At 34.5% G+C, this 21405-nt stretch overlaps 1 protein-coding gene across 1 annotated transcript in view; it reads left to right on the top strand.

The window, feature by feature from the left end:
• kifap3a (kinesin-associated protein 3a) overlaps window positions 1-19916 on the top strand; it is a 36807-nt gene extending 16891 nt beyond the window's left edge. Inside the window, exons 11-20 of the mRNA XM_056445652.1 lie at window positions 3166-3266; window positions 6756-6864; window positions 6935-7047; window positions 7156-7321; window positions 9496-9621; window positions 9708-9806; window positions 9897-9982; window positions 12672-12858; window positions 13530-13623; window positions 18658-19916. Coding sequence (XP_056301627.1) covers window positions 3166-3266; window positions 6756-6864; window positions 6935-7047; window positions 7156-7321; window positions 9496-9621; window positions 9708-9806; window positions 9897-9982; window positions 12672-12858; window positions 13530-13623; window positions 18658-18769 — 1193 coding nt within the window. The 3' untranslated portion in view covers window positions 18770-19916. The remainder of the gene's footprint in view (window positions 1-3165; window positions 3267-6755; window positions 6865-6934; window positions 7048-7155; window positions 7322-9495; window positions 9622-9707; window positions 9807-9896; window positions 9983-12671; window positions 12859-13529; window positions 13624-18657) is intronic.
• The last annotated feature ends 1489 nt before the right edge of the window (window positions 19917-21405 follow it).

Here is a 21405-nt window from a genome sequence, read left to right as displayed (position 1 = left end):
AATTTATGCTTCCTCCTTTTTTTCCCCCAATTAAATCGAGAAGCCCTTCTCTTTTCAGGGGTCTTGAGGAGCACATCTGGCTCCAATAGGCTGAGATAACCTTGCCTAAAGGGTCCATGGCCGGCTCCGACCCGTCCACGCCCCCTCTTCCCTCTCTCGGGTTTGTGTCTGTCTGCCTGATTAAGTCGGAGGCTCAGGTTCTTACCAGAAACAGGTTTTTGGTCTGCTACGTGAAAGGAAACTTTCTCAGGGTCATAGTTACTCAGGCCTGGAAAAATAAAACACTAGATCTTAACAAAAAAAAATGGAGAGGTTAAAATGTTATTTTTGCTAACTTGCTTTTTGATGTTCAAATGTTGTTGTTTTTTTTCATATTCCTGTTTTGATGTCAAAGGTGAGATCTTTTACATGATCTTTCATAAAGATTTCGGTAACACTTCACAATAAGGTTGTATTAGTTCATGTTAGTTAATGCATTTGCTAACATGAACAAACAATGAACAATATTTATCATTAACTGATGCATTAGATATGCATTATTTATATTATAATGTTGAACTATGATTAATAAGTACTGTGCAAGTATTGCTCATTATTAATTCATTTTAATACACACATTAACTAATAAAACCATGAAGCAACTAACAGAGTCTGACCAATAGGAGTGTGTTGAGACGCTTACTCCACGACACGAGATGAGACACGAGATTGGGTTCTGGAGAACGAGACAGGACGCAAAAAAATTTTTGCAAAAGTATTTACTGTAGGTGCTTTTTTTTTAATCAACTTGTAATTTGAATGTTATTTTACTTCTATTTTAATGAATTCTATGCAGTAAACACATGCAAACACTGCAAAATATTTGCTAATATATGAATGGAAAATAGATTTTTATTCAACTGAAAAAAAAATCACTAACTGCAAAATAATTTAGGGGCTTTAAAAAAATAAATAATGAATGGTTTTTGATTTCTATTTTACTGAATTCTATAAAAGACATGCAAACATTACTAAATATTTAGCTATAAACTCTACTGACTGGCTTCTCCCCTTTACAGTTTCATATGAGACATCGAACTCCATTCCACACAAAAAAAATCATATAAGTTTGGTATTTCATTTTTAATTTAATGAATCTGTTTCACTTTCATTCAGCAAGATATTGTCCATACCCCCGTGACTCACTCTAAGCTACTAGATGCGATCGTGCAAATATGAAGCAAGGACAGATAGAAGAAAGTTTTTTTAATGTCATTTGATAACGCACGCCAATGAAAAAAAAATTCTGCTTTTTTCAGACGACATAAATGAGTAAAGTCTCAAGTCTCCAGGAGATCAGTGTGTGTGTGTGTGTGTGCGCGTGCGTGCGTGTGCGTGTGTGTGGTCTTTTACTTACTCAGTAGGTGCAGAGAATAGTGTCAAACAGCCGTGTGTCTGCCTTATCCTGTTGCAAAATGTAGCTAAATGTCCTAAACGACGGTAATAGTTTGATTGCAGTGTTTGCACTTAATTCCATTTGTGTTTATGACGATTATGACTTCAAGCATATTTGAAGTGCTATCCAACAACATCATTTTGAACCATAATGTGTTTGGATGGGGTTACATCACACTCACCCAAGCAACCAAGTGACACGTGGAACTTTGCGAGCCTGGGTTGCCAGATGTGTGCAAAGCAATCTTCAATGCTAATTTCACCCTCTTCTCCACCACAACATCACAACTCACGAGACAACTTGTCACCTCGATGAGAAATCTCATCGCGATTTAATCTCGTGAGATCTCGTCATACGAGATCTTGTCACATCCCTATTGACCAATTTTTATATATGCACATACTTATTTTTAAAAAATAATATTAGATTCTTCATCTTTATTAGACTGGCAATCAGATGTCAACCATGTTTTTTTCAGATGATGAATGGTCAAGAGTTCTTCGTCGTGTACATACTACTTCTATCTGTGCTCGTCATTCACTGTTACAGTTTAAACTATTACACAGAATGTATCGGACAAAAGTTAAACGGTCTAAAATTAAACCAGAAATTGATCCTGTTTTTGACAGATGCCGACAAGCTCCAGCTACACTTTACCATACCTTTTGGCTTTGTCCAGTATTCATTTTTTTTGGGGGCATCAATTTTTAAATAAATCGCTGATATTTCTCTACAAAAAATTGAACCATGTACCGGTACTTTACTTGCAGTCAAGTGTATTAGCCTTTTGCTTAATAATTGCTAAAAGAATTATACTACTGAACTGTAAAAACCCTTCTCCGCCCAACTACTTTTATTGGATGTATGACCTGTTGCAGTTTATTCAAATAGAGAAAATTAGATATACAATTAATGGCAAACAGAAGATTTCTATTGTTTGGTAATCTTTTCTGTTGTATTTAAAAAAATTGCTTTTTTAAAAAAAATATGTAACCCATCTTACATATCTAACCCTGTCTGTATCTGTCTTTTTTTCTTGCTTTTGAATGATAAAAACTCGTGCAAGAGTGAATTAGGAATATAAATTGTCTGATATCTGACATTTAACAGTAATGGCTTACTTACAGGTAGGTGTCATTTGTTAAACAATTAATTATTGTTTAATTATTTCTAAAAAAAATTATTGTTTTGTCTGTTTTGTTTTATGTTTTGTTGCTGTTGTTGTTTACTTTATTTTCCTCTGAATATGGTTCAGAGAGTAAAGAATGTGTTTAATTACCACCCAACATTTTTTTCTCTTCAATACTTATTAAAATTAATGTATTATGGTTTATTTTATTTTCCTCACATGTAAAACTCTCTGATTGAGAATTGTCAACAAAAGGATTATATTTATTTGAAAGAGAAATCTCTCCAACCAATAATTTTATATGTATATTATTTTGTCTGAAAAAGCTGTTTTGTTTCTATTTTTGATCATTGTAAAATGTAAGATACTTTTGTTTATACCTTATTTTATAAATCTCTTTAACACAAATTCCATCGCTAGCATAGGCCTTGATTCTGTAATATTTGGGCATTCATGAACTGAAACAGGATCTTAGGAGAGCATCCTGATGCTATCCTCTATATCCTGCTGTAGGTTTCTACTAAAGGAGGTATAATTCTGACTGCTTTGAATACTCTGAGTGTGTCTGTCTATTCATGGCTTGCATATGTTTGTGTTTCAGGAGACGAAGCGCAGAGACAGATCGCCATGCGCATTCTGTACCACATCAGCATGGATGACCGTTTCAAGTCCATGTTTGCCTACACAGACTGCATTCCACAGGTGAGAGGTCAGCCTGCATTAGCATGAGCTTATAGTAGGAGACAGGAGAGGTCTATAACCGCCCTGTCATGCTCTGTATACATCAGATGTGCCTGTTGTCCTCTTGCGCAGTAGCATATTCAGGTCTTCTACCTTGAATGCATCAAATCATCATTTTGATTTAGTCTGTACTGTTGTCAGAATTAGCCAATGCTCATACAGTACAGATAGTTTACAGCAGGCCCGGTTCTTGCCAACCACAGAAGGGTGGGCTGACAGAAATCTCAGGTGTGCAATTTTTGGGGGTGGGGTTAGGAGATGGAATAGCCAAAATATTGACAAAAGAATGTTCTTGCTTAGAGTTACGTATTATATTAAGTCAAAATAAGTACAAATAAATTTTGTGATTTAAAAAAAAAAAAAGATTTTAAAGAATTAAGTTTGTTTAAAAAATGTATATCCAGGTAATATTTTGACTTTTGCATTGAGGACCAGGACCATGGCCCCTCCTCAAAAGCCTCCCACTTGTTTATAATATTTTTGTCATAAACAGATATTGAAAAAAATGTATATTAACATTTATTTTAAATAAATAAAAGTATTATTATTGTTGATATTATTATTATACAATTAATCTATATAAATAAGCAAAATCAATCCTAAATGTAACTGGAAAACAATGTAAAGACACAATTGGAGTGATGTGTTAAGATCATTTATGATGTCTTTGGCAGGAATTTCTATAGAGTTATGTAGTAAACAAAAAAAATGTTTATGTTTTATAGAAATATCTGTTGTCTTTTAGACCTGACTCATGAACTCATCATGCCTCCTTTCTGCTTCATAGCCATGCTTAGTCGATCATCATCATATTTATTTAACTTTAGTTTTGTTGACTTTTAAAACTCAGTATGTGCCGACACCTGCATGAAAGGCTGTTATACAAGCCGGTTTCACGATGTATGAGCGCCGCGTGAGCAGCGCAGATTTTTTGTCATGCATGTTAACAATGGAAATTCACACTGTGAGAGCAGCGCGTCAAGCAGAAACGGTATGAGAGGTGTGCATTTTAGTTTTCTGTGCGCATGTGACAGTTTGTTTTTGATTAAACATTGATTTCACCAGTGTTGGTTCGGTTGTACATAGAGAATAACATGTTTATTCTGGGATTACCACTCTTAATGAATACACTGGCGTATAATGTAAATCTTGTCTCAAATATTTTACTGGTGCATGTGCCCTAGAATGGAATCTAGTGACGCTCCTGGGCCACATTATCATCACTGTTATTGGAACCTATAACAGGCTTTTTTAAAGGCACAAAATATTCATACATTGCACTTGGAAGCAATGTCAGAGCTTTCAATGACCCTTTTTCAACACAGAACCCGCCTTACTGCTTTTATCAAATCACAAATCATACAAAAGAAAATAAAAACATATTTGTATACTGCTGTCTTTTTGATTGGGTGGGCAAGACAGACGTTTGTGTGGGCTCAGCCCACCCCTGCCCATGCTTAGAGCCGGCCCTGGTTTACAGTCTGTATCTCACTGTGTTGTAATGCTTTGCATCACATAATATGGGGTTTGTTTGATTTAATTGTACAGCGTCACTGATCAAATGTGATAATTTTTGTAAACAAATTTTAATTAAAAATGTGCTATGAAATGAATAATTGACAATGGGCGGTTGAATTATTAGAAAATATTTATTAATAATAATTTATTATTTAACATGTCATGGGAAAATTATGAAAATTATAGGATACTTTTACTGAGATATGATAAAATTGAAACAAAGTTGTAGAAAAAAGGTGATAGAAATGATCGACGAAATTATTAACCCTGTGAAATTTGAATTCTTTTTCAAATATTTCCCAAGTGCTGCATAATGGATTTTTTTCAACACATTTAGTTAACATAATAGTTTAAATAACTAATTTCTAATAAATAATTTATTTGCCATGATGACAGTACTTAAATATCTTATTAGTTATTTTGCAAGATACTAGTATTCAGCTTATTCAGTGCAATTTAAAGCCTCAGTTAGGTTAACTAGGCAAGTCATTGGACAACAATTATTTGTAAAAAAAAAAAAATAATAATAAATTAAGGGCCTAATAATATTTAAGTGTTTATTTTTCATTCCAGCCAAACTAAAAGTATTTTCACCAGAAGAAATACTGGGTAAATACTGTGCAAAACGCTCTGTTAAGCATAACTTGAGAAATATTTGAAAAAGAATGAAAGTAGTAATAATAAGGCTAATAATTTAGCCTTCAACTGTATCAGCATTGACAGCAAATAATTCACTTTTTAGTCTTGTCTTTCCCATAGAACGATGCTCATGGTCTGTACAGTATCTGTATGTGTTATGAAAAACTAAAATTAATTGTAATTCTAAATTAGAAGCAGATTAGAGATTACAGATTTGATTTATTTACACAGAATAGGAATCAGACGATGAAGTTTAAGAAGAGAGGAAATAGAAGTGCCCTTCATGGCTGAATTGAGTGACTAGAGAATTGAAAATCTGGCCACTGCAGGCTGGGGGTTGCCAACGTTTTGGCGGGCGACTGAATGTTGCATGTGAAAGCAGGGCAGGTGCCAGTAAGTCTAGCCACAGTGATTTAGGCTGCAGGGCGGCTGCCATGTGATACTCAGTATGGGACTGTATGCTTTGCATACTCACCGCTGCCTCCTCACCGACCAAGCTCAGGCCTCCTGCTTATCGTTAACGTCAGGGGGCAATGTTGACAACCCTTGACCACTTCAACCTGGACCTGGACTTCTGCCCGGTCCCCTTCCCCCTCTGAGTTCCCTTCCTGGACCCCTACGTCCCCTCAGGTAGCAGAGTCCAGTCCTCTGTTCCACTCAGCTCTTGTGACGTGCTAATGCAGAGTGACACGTCGGGTTCGTGTCTAAAGTTGGGATCCGCTTGAGAAAATCAGGAACCCCTGGATGTCTGGGAAGCTTACAAATTGGGCATGGGAGTTTGGAAAGTATGTTTCTGGTCTGTCAGCTTTTTTTGTGGGACAAAGGCGAGTCTGATGAACGTTCTAGGTGTGCCAAAACATTAGCTTTACCACCATGAGAAAAAAGACATTTTGAAAAAATGTGAAACAAAAAAGGGTTAAATGAATAAAAATGGCCGCCTTGGTAAACATGAAATAAAAAAACAATAATTTTGTGGTAGTTCTACAATATACATGCACTGTAAAATAAAATATTGCTACCTAGATTTATGTTGAATCAAATTAATATTTCTAGTCATCTCAACTTACTTTGTCAAACTGACAAAAAATGTTACATTAAACCTGATTCACTTATTGAAAAAAGTTAAAGTAGCATAAAACATTTGTTGTCATGACTTTGTTTATATCATTTTTTACAGCATGTAGACATAACAAACTAGGTTGTGTACTGTGGACAACGATATTAAGAAAGCCACAGTATAAGTGTTTTGAATGTTTGTTTCATTTAGTCATTTCTTCATGTGTCGTTTGTCAGGTAATGCAGATGTTGTTTGATTGTGGTGAGGAGAGGATTGATGCTGAGCTCATTTCCTTCTGCATCAACCTGGCTGCCAACAGGAGGAACACCCAGATCATGTGTGAAGGTAAGAATAGACACAAATGCACAACCTAAAAACATAGGAGATTCTTCTTTATTTGATGTTTCTTTTCAAGGCAACGGTCTGAAGATGCTGATGAAGAGAGCACTGAAGCTAAAGGATCCCCTGATGATGAAGATGATCCGAAATATATCTCAGCACGATGGACCATCGAAAAATCTTTTCATTGTGAGAATCAAAATGGAGAATACACTCAAAAATACAAGAAATGTTAGCTGGCATTATTGCATTGAGATTTGCACCTTTGAAAATTAATAAACATGTCTTGTCTTTGAGGATTATGTTGGTGACCTGGCCGCTCAGATTGGACTGAAGGAAGAAGAGGAGTTTGTGATTGAGTGCTTGGGATCGCTTTCCAATCTTACCATTCCTGATCTAGACTGGGAACTTGTGCTAAAGGAGTACAACCTGGTGCCTTATCTCAAAGACCACCTCAAACCTGGTAAACTTAACATTGGAAAATTCATAGGAATGTTAGTCGCAATATCTTGTCATATGCAGGGTTCCCATGGGATTTTATGTTCTTTAAAACAAATTTTATGTTCTTTTGTCATGCAATAGCAGGGTCAGTGACTTTTTAATTGCTTTTATTTACTTTAAATATTAGTTTCCATTTACGGAAATGTAAATTTCTGTACCATATTAGTTTAATATTAGTTTTTCACGTTGTTTCACAAGTTTGGTCTATTGGTATTTTTAAGGTGCAGTAGGTGATCTGCCAAAATGCTAACCAGTTAGCTTAATATCTTTGAAAACAAAATCCCTTGCCTGCCTTCCAAAGCTATGGCTCCTGAAACATGAACACGCACCTTAAAGATGACAGTAGACAATCCACTAGATTATGCCATTCTCCAGTTAAAAAACTTTACAGTAATTTGTAATACTATAATTCCCAACAAAAAACTGTATTATATCTAGTACATTTTTAGTTGTGTAGCAAGCAAACCCTGTCATAATGTGCAGTGTTTCATGCATGCAAGGATCGCTTGTCTCACTCTCTCACACGCTTTGTCCTAAAGCGACTACTGTCTGCTTATTGGTTGGCCGGCGGCGTGCAGTAATTACACTTATTACTAAGCCATACTTGCATGCTATTTCAGACCGAATATTCAAAGTAGCATGGTAAACGATATAGGGAGCACGTCACAGGTTGTCATTGTTGAAAAATTAACCAATGTAAATATAAAACCAACTTTACCACAGTAAAGCAGGTTATGTGGAATAGCACTATTAACTGATGTTAGCTGTTATAACAAGTTATTTAAAACAACAATGTTAAAACAACATAGTTTCAAAACATAAACGGTCTAAAATACTTCAGCCATGGTGTTGTCCTTCCTCCAGCGTGCAAAAGTAACTCAGATATTGAGTTAAAGTTAAAGTTTTGTTTTTACCGGTCGCTATATCTCTCATTTGCCCGTGAACGTGCATGCGTGTGCAAACTGCGTGAACGGCTGCGCAGATGTACAAATCTACATTTGTTGACGGACAGTTTAGGCTACTTATCAGAATTTTGGGAATTGTCGGCTCGACAATATTTAATTGGATGAACATTTTTTAATCTTATGCCTTACCCAGAATATAAAAATACATATAAATTAATTTAGATCATTTACTTCAATCAATACTATTGGACTGTGAACCAGCACAGCAAAACATTTATCTGAAGACAATCACCTACTCCACCTTTAAGTTTTTTTTTTCCTTTTCCAACTCATCAAACATTACCTGCTAATTAAGAGGCCATTTACATGACAATGTTTTAGCCCAAACTGCTCATTTTCATGCATTTTGCCTGTTTGTTTAAACGAGAACAGCATTTTTGTGACAAATACATAAATCTTAAAATGGGCTTATAAAAGTTTAAGTTTTTGAGAACAATCATTGTTGACACCATGTAAACAGTTGAAAAAAAGAGTCTTTTAAAACATTGACATTTAAGGTGGTATAGCTTAAAGGTAAACAGAAACAAACACACAACAATGGTGGAGTATGTGGTAGTGTTGTTGTTTCTTCTCAATTGTTTGCTAATGCTTAATCAGCAAGCGTGGATTTAGATCAGATTAATATCAACAACGGAGACTGATCTTGGACACACAATATTTCTAGATACACATCAGCACCAAGCCACCAACTGCAAGTTGTCATTTTCCTACAGATTCTGTTTACTAAAAAGGTGACAATACCAAATACTGGCCGGGTATATGTAATACAGCATTTGTTTAAACACAGTTTTGAAAACCTTTTCAAAATACAATGAGAAAACCTTTCAGTTTTTGGCTACATTGTTGTCGTGTAAACGTAGCCCAAGCCAAACATGTCAGGAAAATGTACATTTCATAAGCTTTGGCTAAAAATGACCACTACAAAGACTGTGTGCTCTTGTTTCTTTTCATTTATTTTTGAAATCTGAGGTAAATTATTCACTGTTGCACTCATAATGGCTTTTAAATAATGAAAAATGATATTTGAGCTCAAACTATTTAAACATTAAACAAAACACAAAAGCCCCTTGTTCTTTCTTTCATTTGAACCTGTGGAAATTCAGCTTTTTAGTCAGTGGAAGTCAGGAAGTTTGACATTTGGCTATAACTTCCCATTTATTTACTGTTTTAGGCTCTGCAGAGGATGATCTTATTCTTGAGGTGGTGATCATGATTGGCACTGTCTCCATGGATGACTCCTGTGCCGTAATGTTGGCCAAATCAGGCATCATTCCTGCTCTAATAGAACTGCTGAATGGTAGGAGACATTGAGATGATCGGAATGCCAGTTTCATAGTTGTTTGTGACATGTTTGAGAACATTCTCTTGTCTTTCAATCCTCAGCCCAGCAAGAAGATGATGAGTTTGTCTGTCAGATCGTCTACGTGTTTTACCAAATGGTGTTTCACCAAGCCACACGAGATGTCATCATAAAAGAAACACGTATCCTTTATCTCATGAAAATCTGCTGCTATGCAATGATGATGTTGTTCAGCCATACAGAGTTTTTCTCTTTGACTGTTAACTTTTCAGAGGCTCCAGCATATCTCATTGACCTGATGCATGACAAAAACGCAGAAATACGCAAAGTGTGTGACAATACGTTGGACATTATTGCTGTAAGTATAAATCTGCTGTGTCTTAAACTAGTGGTGTGCTATTTTATTCACGTAAACATTTGAGATATGAAGAGAGTTGGTGCGTGTGTCAGTGGGCAAACTGACTCCTGGCAGCACAATTGTTTCGTCCAATATTCATTGTAATTCATTTTGTGATTTAATTTAATTTAATTTAAAAATAAAATAATAATATTTTGTAAAATAATTGAAACAATTAATATTTAGATTTAATTTATAGTTATTTTAGATTTACTTATTTTAGATTTTACTGTTAAAGTAATAAGCATTTACTTTTTTACAGTTAACTGGTAACATCTGTTAACATATCTAAAAACATCTGTTAAGGGCAATAGGTCTGTTAAGACTTGAGTTTATTAACATCATTTTTATAATAGCTAATAATGTGATTAATGTGATTTTTCTAAACAAAAATGTTTTAAATGACAAAAATGTGTAAAATAATAAATGGGATGGTGTATATTTATTGATACAAATAAATAGGTTTGCTTGAAAGTGTGAGGTAGTTTTAATGCAAATATAATAATATATAATCAGTCTATCATAGATTTAGTTGTCTTAAATCTTACATTGTGTTGACATAAGACTAAATCAGATTAGGATACAGCTACATAAAAATTTAAATAGTAAGAAAAAGTTATTATAAAGGTTTTAGAACAGTTATTTTAAAGTTTTGTTACATTTTTTTATGATTGATTTTTTTTTTCTTTAATAATTTAACATTACCATTAGTTTACACATTTTTATATCCTTTTAGCACTCCCTTTCCCCTCCCCTCCCCAACAGTGGCAGTCACTGTAATTAGATGTTGCTATCATAAATCCAGTAAATACAGATAAATGATATAAACTCAATAAATTTAAAAGCACACATACAGAAAATAAGAGTAAAAAAATACATAAATAAAATAGCAATGCAACAATAATAATAATACATTAAAAAATCTGATTTATAGTGCGTCTCACCACAGTGACCTTATTCATCCTGCAAAAATGCCAAATAGTTTCCCCATCTATATGTAATTTTTTCATATGCTGCCACCTTTCCCTATTCCGTACCCCTTTCTTGAAATGATGGTGGACCTGATGAACGGCATCACCTCATAATAATTTGTCTACCAATCATAATACTTATTTGAATCCACTCAGACATCTTCACATCAGACCCCAACATATATATAATATTTTAGGACAAAACGAAAAGCAGCATCCAGAAACATCCTGAATGTAATTGTGCACTTTAACCCATAATTCCTGTATTTTAGAACAGGACCACAGGGCATGCATCAAGTCTCCTTCTTCGCTCTCACATCTCCAGCATTTAGCAGCATTTAGAGTCCTTCAACCCAAGCCTGAAAAGCCTACCCAGAGTCCATTAAAAGCGATTCAAATTTTTTTTGATGGTTCATTTGAGTTTTGGCAAATTTTCGTCCAATGTTCATCGCTAAATGTACAACTTAAATCTTTACTCCAAACAGTTTTTAGCACAAAATAAAAAAACAACAGTGCATCTTTTCCATTTAAAGTTTTGGTTAATTTAGTAAATGTAATAGATTTGTTACAGTAACACTGTAAAGAACCGGCTCAAACTTTTCTTCCTTCTTCTTTTGAGTAATTTATTATGGAGACCATCATGTCTATTCAGAGCTACTTAATAAAATCAGCACTTCATTGCTAATGATAAATATGGCACATGTGGTTTGTAGTCAGGGTCAGTTGACATGAAAGACTATTGGGTTGAATACCTTTGCTAGCGGGTTAAATGTATAAGCTGTCCCGAAGCAGCTCTGTCATATGTGATCTGTCGCAGGCCTCAGATTAATGCAATTAGGGCTGGTCTTGAGGCCAAGGGAAGTGTTCCATACATCTGATCGGAAAAGGCCATTAAAGCAGTGAGCCACATCAAAGAGAGAGGAAGAGATGCCTGCTTAGTGTCACGTGGGCAATTGAGGACAGAACACAGATCTGCTGAATACCACACATTCTCATACAGTACATGCTGTTGGTCATCTTTACTCTTCTTTTTCTATACTAAAATGAAAATCTATTTCTGTGGTGAAGTTTTTATTTATTTTTTGTTGTTTATTTATTTATGGCCATGATTTTTTTTAAACCGAGACAGGAGAAGTAATTCAGAATTCATTTTTACATGTTATTTCTGGATAGGCTTTGAGAGTTTTTCATCAGAGTTGTTTATAAAACACCCAACCCTCCTTCGCATCCAAATGTTCAGTAACGTCATGAGCTCAGCCAACTGAAGATTGATTAGCCGGGGTATCGGACCACATTCATTGCTCTGATTAGCTGTGGGAGTCTTTAATGCTTCACAATGATGAATTTGTACACTGGCAAAAGCTGTCACTGTGCCTGCCGGTGACAATGAGGCCTGTTTGAGGCCTGGACCTCAGATGGCTGTCAGAACCCCATGACTTCCACCCCGTGTGGGGATGATTAATCAGAGATCTGGGCTGCTTAACTTAGCTATTTCCACCAACCTCAAAGGGATTTTATTACGCTCTGTCCCTGTTGAGTTAAAATAAACAGCTACCATGTTATCCTTCTGCCAATGAACACAGCGCACCTGATTCATCCCATGAATTCTGTATAGCGCATGCAGCGAGGCAGTACAGGCGGAGCCTTTCTGTACCCTGTGCTAATACTTCTGTCTGTAGGAATATGATGTGGAGTGGGGCAAGAAGATCCAGAGTGAGAAGTTTCGTTGGCATAACTCGCAGTGGCTGGAGATGGTGGAGAACCGGCAGATGGATGAGGCAGAGCCTTTCATGTATGGAGATGATGGAGAGCCTTTCCTCCAAAATGGTGACATCCTGGAACGGCCAGACCTCTTCTACAGTGCAGGTTATACTGGGCAGGATTTTAACAAAGTAGTTCCTATGAAAAGGGTGTTTGAATGTGTGTAGTGTTGATGAATAATTATGCACACTACAAAAAATGCTTTACTTAGAGTTTTTGTCCAAATATATAAAAATTAAATCAAAAAGCATTTTCTAGACAAGCAAAAAATATTGTCTTGTTTAAGAAATATTAAGTCAAAATTAAATGTGTTTTTCCTTAAAACGATATTAACAATCTGCCAGTGGCATAAATACCCTTGTTTTAAAATGAGCAGATTGTTATTTTCAGATAATTCTAAAAAAGCTTCTTGATTTGAATATTTTTTGATATTTGGACTAGAAACAAGACCAAAACTCTTAGTAAGAAAAGATGTTTTTTGCAGTGCAGCTTTTGAATGAAAGATGCATTAAAAACACACCATCTTTGTTTCTTGTGATTTGAATACTCTGGCAACAACAAACAAAATATGTGCATGTGTTTCAAAGTCTTGTCAGTCTCCTGATATATCAATTTACTAGATATGTTTCAATTTACTAGAACTTCTATGTTCAGCTGCTTTGACACAATCTACATTGTAAAAGATAAATTTAATTTAATTTAATTAAATAAGAAATAGTTATGATGCATTTTCTTTTTGTCTGTAATCTGTAATACCTATTTTGTGATTCCTGCAGATGGAATAATCCCAGCAGATGGTGCCATCAGTCCAGAGTTCTTCACCGACTATCAGAACGGAGATCTATTAGGACAGCAGGGTTTCCCCAGCAGGTACATTTAAACATGATGAATCAGTCCCGCTGGCTGCAGAGGATGTGTTGGTTCTGTTATTTCTGTGCCGCACACACATCCTTGTCTTCCAGTTTTGTTGCCTTTAGCAGAGCAGGGCCCAAAAGTGCTGCGTCAAAAGGGTCCTCCGGCATCCCAGCAGGCCACAGCAGTCCTCCAACAGCAATACCCTCAGCTTTGAGAGTAAACACAGCTCCCTCTATTCAGCTTTCTCTAAATCTGCTTCAGTTGCCATACACCTACTGTTTAGGGGTTTCAGCGAAGCACTAATGTGATGACTTGATGCTATGATTTATGGCGCGGCCCACTTTGTGTAAAAAATATTTGAGCTCTTTTCCAAAGCATTGATCACAGAGGGGATTATTTGATATGAGGTCGTTAATGATGACTAGAATGAGTCCATCGAAACGTAAAAAAATAGCAAGGAAAAACATGGATCCAACAACAGAGAGAGCTTTTTAAATTATTCATCAGCCTGTGAGGGAAAAAAAAATACATTGTCATGAAGTCAGAAGAGAGGTGCTGAAAAATAAGGAGCAAGTGAATGGGCAACAGAGGAAGCCATGTTTTTTTTTTTTGTTTTTTTTCACAGCTCTTTGAAAGCGATACCTGTAGAATACACCGAGAGCGCACAGGGAATTGGGCAGCCTGAAAGTGTGGTTTTCATTTTGTCCGTGCGGTGTTAGAGATCCAGGTTAACACAATAATGAAATCCAGCCTCAGTTCCCCTGTGCTGAGCCAGGAGCCAGACACGCTGGGAACGGCTCTTTTAAAAGCCCTAAATAGAATTGCTTTTATTTATAGATTCACAAAAAGCAATCTTTCATTTAGCTCATAAAGAACTCATAAAGAGTTTGAAAAACACACATTCTTGGCTGCATTTGAGGAAATAAAAATACGTATAATTATACAAAAGTTACATTGAGGTAATTAATAAAATATGTTAAAGGAAAATAAATCAATTTAAAACTACGATTACGTAAACATTATTTATTGCACAAATTGCACAATAGCCATAAAAGTTCTCGAACACTTAAGTCAGAGACAATATTTACATCTCGTTGCATTAGAGAGCATTGAACCAGGTGTCATTTGTTTATTTGACTTTTCTTTGGATACTTTCTGTTGACAAATGTTATGTAACAAGTCCACAGTTAATGTGATGAACTACACCTGTGGTTGCTCTGCTGGGACACCTGGGTGAACTTATGGGGAGCTGACTTTTTATATTCACTAATGCAGACCAGTTGGTTTAAAGTAATAGAACAAATGGCTAAATAATTAAAGGCAGCTCTTGGAAAACCTCGAGCATCATTTTGGCAGATAACACATGGGTTGATATGCTAACAAATTTGCAACATAAAATTTTAATCAGGTTTTTAAAATAATTACATTTTATTCCGAATTTTTTATTGTGTAATTTATATTAATCAACAGATTTAAAAAAAAGCATATACATTAAATTAGGGCTTGACATTAACACCCGTCAAATGCGGGTAGATTTCAGCTGTGGTGGGTTAGACGACCACACCCACTAGCCACTTTGGCCGGTTGAAAATAATTTTTAAATTGTAGTTTTCTTAAAAGCAAAGTTTGACAATAAGGATGCCCATAGAGAAGCAGCTTGACTGACACCATGACTGACTGACTGGCACAGGTGATGTGCTAGTTTTTAAATGCTTGCGTGTTCCCGTTTCCTTGCGCAAAGCAACCGTGCCTAGAAAAACACAACTGATGTGATTGGTTATCTTTGAAATAGACTAGACAAAAAGATTTAAATGTCAATAGTTTTTTTTAAAAAAGGTTTTGTTGAATAAAAAGGGTATATATACAGCTCAATTTTTGCTTGTTTTGAAAATTTGTAATTATTTCAATTTTGTGGCTAAGAAATTATTTATTTATTTGTTTATTTTTGGTGTGGCCAGAGAAAAAGTAGGTAAATCCTTAGTGGTGAGACCTGAAAAGTCATGTGAAACAAGATGTAATTGCGATGCGACACTATGAAACCACATGCTCATTGAGAAAGGCCATACACAGCACACAAAAAGTGAAATGGATGAGGACTCATGTAGACATAACACAAGTAATTTTAGCATGCCAAAGTCAAATGTATCCATATAAATATATATTTTACTAACAACAAAGTTGTGGCTAGTGAAAATGGCGAGTGGCTAGTTATGTTGAAAAACTATTAGCAGCACTGGCTGGTGATCAAAAAAGTTAATGTCAAGCCCTGCACTAAATCCTTACATATGAAATGATTTCTGAAAGATTGTGTGACACTAAAGACCAAAGTATTGGCCAAAAAAAATGTGATTTCTTAATAATATTGATAAATAGCAGTTGAATTTTTAAAGTAATATTTCAAAACACTACTATTTTTACTTTATTAAATAAATATAACCTTGGTGAGAATAAGTAGTAGTGACATGCATTTACTTTATGGTTAGCATAAGGGTTAATTTTAATGTTAGTTGCATGCAAGTATGTACTATTTGTAAATATGTAATGTGTAAAAAGTAATAATTATAATATAATAGTATAATATTGCAAGCACACACTTTTAAAGGGCAGCAAAATGCATGTATTTTATTGTTGTCGTATCTATTTTGTCATTGGTTAGTGTATATTATTATCACTGATAACTAGGCCCACACGGAATCTGCGGGCGCAGAAATCTGCACATTTCTGCATATTTTTAGCCCATCATTGAGTCTATGTACAGTATTTACGTGTGTAAATTTGTGTACATTTATATTTATTTGTTTTTTAATTGTTTTATTAAGATTATTGTGATACAATACAGTTTGTAAAGTAATATTTTCTGTCTTTTAGTAGATATATTATAGGACAGACTTGCTTTGTTTACCAAATAAATGTATCTAATTGGTTTTGCATTGTAAACATTAAATAAAAGTAATAAAATGTAATATTTTTTATTTCATATATTAAGTTTTCGGTTATGATACTATAACCGAAATAGACACGATGAAAATCATTCCACATAAATCCACCGAATTTTTTTATTTCTTTATTTTTTTTTTTTACAAAATTCTCTGCAGAAATCGCAAAAAATGGTGGCAGATTCTGTCTGACCCTACTAATAACATACTGTATATGCACGATGGCAAACTATTTCTTTTGATTATTTGGGCACCAGAGGAAGGGCAACTTCGATTCTTTCCTGTTTAGAAGTTTCTGGGTGTTATTTTACAGGGTCTCACCTCAGTGTTAACTGTCAAGGGCAACTGGGGCCAGACTTGGGGATCTTATTTCCATTTAGCCTCAGATCTCCAGATTATCACCAAATGTGCTGTTTGTCTTCTTAAGTGTAAAAATAATGACAATGTAGAAAGCCAAACATTACTTCTATGAGTAATTGCTTTGTTTTAGGTTAAATTATTAGACAAATAAACAACCTAGACACACAAAAAAGAAAAAAATAGAAATAGAAATGTCATATTTTCCAAAACAGAAGATTTTTTGTTTTTCTAGAAAGGATTATTGCATCCCTTTTTTGATGAATGATTCACTCTGATGATCATTGTACTGTAACACAAACACACAGCTTTTTAGGCTTGTCTCTTACCTGGACACTCTTTGGATTGATCACCTAAACTACAACACATTTCCTTATCCTTCCCATCAACTCTTTTCAACTTACTCTGTTAGTTACAAGCTTCGGTTTCACCCAAACTCTCCGACATCCAGCCTTTGCTCCTCAAGCCTTTTAACAGAGTCTGAAATTTCCCCAGACGGGCAGTGATGTTCCTCAGAGAGCAAAGACAGGCTTGCTGCCCGGAGAGGGAGGGAGAAACACATGAAACCGATCGCTGGAAATGATTTGGTCTAAAAACAACACAGCATTATGGGAGCTGGAAGGGGTAAAGCAAACAACTCATATTTTAAGAGGACAGGCCACAGTTATGAGTGTGTGTTGTTAATTAAGAGGTGGATTATACTAGTCAATCTATTGCAGCTTATGAGACTTTGGCCAATTACATCGAGGAATTACATACAATTCTATTTATTTATTTATTGATTGATCCATTGACTGAATGTGATGCTAACTAAGTTTGAATTTGAACACTCCGCTGTCTGTGATATAATCATTTTAATATAGTATGTGGCATGTTCCAATTGCTCCTTCGCCTTGATGAATATAACATCATATATTATTTAGTATATCATTTTCATGGTTATAAAAATGTAGAAACATTTTAATTGTTGAACACTGTGGTATGAAATAATTAGTGCTGGGCAAAAATAATCATGATTAATCACATACAAAATAAAAGTTTGTTTTGGCAGAATATATGTGTTTGTATTGTAAATATTTAAATTGTAGAATTGTATTTATATTATAGAAACAAAACTACACAAAACAATTTTGTTTCATTGATATTTGAATTCATAAATAATTTGTATCAAATACACATACATTTTATATCTAAATATAAACATTTTCTCAAATATATGCATGGATGTGTGTATTTATGTATGCAAAATAAAATATACACAGTACCCTGATTTAAATGATATCAAAACAAACTTTTATTTTGGATGTGATTAATCACGGTTAATTTTTGCTGGAAATAATTTAACTGGAAAAAGTCTGACATGGGGAGTGCCTTGTAGTATATCATGCATTATATAATACATCACATCCTATTATTTTATATCATGTGACATGATTGTATTGCTCCTTTTAAAATAATGTAATACACAATATGTATCAATTTATCCATTTGTATTAAACAATTAATTTAACTCTCTTGGTTGTTAAATGTAATTAAGTAATTGTAATTAATTTGTAACCATTCCTGGTGTGAAAAAATGTTTGTTTATTTTGGTGTGTAGTTTTGAAGCAGATTGTTTTCATCTAGTTTGCAGAACCAGAGCGCCATCTAGTGATGCCTAAAGCATTTATCTTACCTTTTTACAAGCCATTTTATAATGAGTTAGGTTTGATGCATGATTTACGTTGACAGATATCCGTTTTTTCTGTTCCTCCAGTTCTTTGACAGACGGTTATGGACAGACTGGGGTGAATTCAACACGTCCCGCCACAGCTTACGGCTTTCGACCTGATGAGCAGTTTTATTACGGTTATACTGCGTCACGGTAGGAGAGTCAGGAAAACCTGAAACCGCTGAAAACCAATTAAATGGATCTCAAATAATGCTAGTTAGGTCTCTCTATCATTTCAAGTGAAAGCGAGACTACTGATTTCCTTCATCATCAATATTTCTTACTATAAATATGTGGGTATTTATTATTTATTTCACGTCTGAATGTGTTTTAAGCAGAATGTTCTCAACCAAGATTTTTTTGCAGCCCTCGTTTTGAGCTTAGATGGTGTCGTTTCAGCTTTAGCCTACTATGTATTGCTTGTTAACACTGAGGAAACTAAACACTGGGGGGCCAGATTGCCTTTTCTGTGCAGTATAGCAAAAGGATTTCAGTTGCATGCTCTTTCAGTGAGTTAAGTTACAGTATAAGCATTAGAAACACCAACGTGTACATAAAATCTGTTTATCTGCATGACATTGGATCAAACTGAAATATTGTACAAGCCACACATGTACAATTGTCATCATATCCTCTACTTCACGTTGTTTCGAGTTTAAACATATACATATTTTTCTCCATCAAAGGTTTCATAAAGAAATCACTGATGCTTGAAAACATTCATAAACTGCAGTTTAATCCAAGTCCTCTGAAGAGACACACTTGCCTCATATGATAAACATATCTTTGTGATCTTAATGGATTTGGAACAACAGCAGAATGAGCAAACAATGACATTATTTTCATTTATAATAGGATTCTCTTGACTTTTGCATATGTTTACATACACTGACTGACCATAATTGTCATTTCAATGAAAGTGGTGCCCCACTGTGGTCTCCCTATGGAATTACAATAGGTTTAAATGCGTTTTAGATACAGCAGGTCTTAAATGCACTGCATCATAGTGACAACGGGAACAAAAACTTTCTTTATTACACTAATGTGATTGTGCAAAACAATGTTGCCTGTTATTTTGCCTTTGATACTGTACACATCTTGGCTTATTATGGTGCACTGCTATCTACTTCGTACGCATTTTGTAATGTAGCCAAACTCAAGTGTTCTTTCGATGTGCGTTTTAGTATTTATGATACTAAGTTTCATTAGTGCCTGGGAATTTTGTCGTAATTACTGTTTTATATAAAATGCCTTTTTATTTAATGTGGTGCAATATCAAATACAAAGAAAAACATGTGTACACATTTTCTTCGTCTTTTTTTTTTTGTAACTCCTATGAATAACATGAGATGGAGATGTTTTTACTCTTGCTTAATTGTGATGAAATTCCATGCGTCCCATTCATATCATTCACTCCCATCATTTAAACATTCCCTTAAAGGGCGTTCATGCTTATTTAAAGAAGTATTGATGGACAGTGTTTTTATTGTTGATCCATGTCACAATTGATAGTCTAGTAATGCCCAGAACTAAATATTAGCTTTTAATCTCTATATATGTAAAAAAAAAAAAAAAAGATTTGAGTGGTTCTCTGTATCTTCTGTGTCAGTCAAGTATGTACAAACAGCACTGTCATGTTACAGAGCCAGATTCTTTGGCGAACACACCCGTCAAGCCTGCGCCGTGGCTCTGTGGTTAAACAGTCAGGTTTGGTTCATGGCAGATTTTGATGCAGCTTTGCATTTTGGGTCAATGTTCAAGTTTTTTTTTCCTCTCATTTTAAATGTACTGTCTGAATGGGTTGATTTATATATTTTTTTGCCCAATGGGACTGGTTTGCTCAAATGACTAGACCTGTCATGATATTTATTTTTTGTTGTACGATATATTAAACCAGAATATATTGTGATAAATGATATTATTGTCATTTTAAGACCATTTTATGCCACTCATTATTTAATGATAGAATGACAATATAATATCATCACAATGCAAGTACACTCTTTCAAAGAACACATGATATTTTGTTCTTAAGAATATTTCATCTAATTTTAATAATGTAATAATTAGGCATTGGAATCGAAATGTGAAGACGCATATCCTAAATAAATAAATAATAAAAAAGTACAAGGTAAAAAGTAGCAGAGGTTATGATATCTGCTATCAGATCTGTTTTCAGTTTTCAGACACCCACATGAAAATATACTATAGTATTTTATAGTAAATATTGTAGCGTTGTTTAACTATACTGACACAGACACCTCAGAGATGTTGCACAATCAGTGTTGCAATATGCATTATCTATGGGCAATATATATTGCATCACCCAAAATAATTGAGGTCAAGTCCATGTGTTGTGCGATAAGTCGATATATTCATTATTGTGACAGGCCTACAAATGACAATTTAAGTTCCTTTTAAAGCATTTTTAAAAACAAATGAGTGTTTATTTTACAATTTGGTCAATACATTATTTAAATGCTAACATAGCAATTCATTTGTACATATTAGCTTAAAACAACATTGAAGTATGTACATTACACTGAATAAAAAGTCCTCATTCAGTAGGACTTCTCAATCCTCTTTAACTACTTTTTTTTTTTTAAGTTTGGGATTGATACATTTAAATAAATGTTTTAAAAGAAAGTGTATCCAGGTTGGATTTATAGAATTTAAAACAAATGTAAGAATTTCTTGTAAGAAATGTAAGACTTCTTTGACTAAAATTGTAGTTTTTTTTAATAATATAAATTTTTGTAGTGTTACTTCATTAACATCCTTGACTAATAAAAA

The sequence above is a fragment of the Danio aesculapii genome, chromosome 20 (assembly GCF_903798145.1).
Source record: "Danio aesculapii chromosome 20, fDanAes4.1, whole genome shotgun sequence".
Taxonomy (NCBI): Eukaryota; Metazoa; Chordata; class Actinopteri; order Cypriniformes; family Danionidae; genus Danio; species Danio aesculapii.
This window is presented reverse-complemented; position numbering and strand designations above follow the sequence as displayed.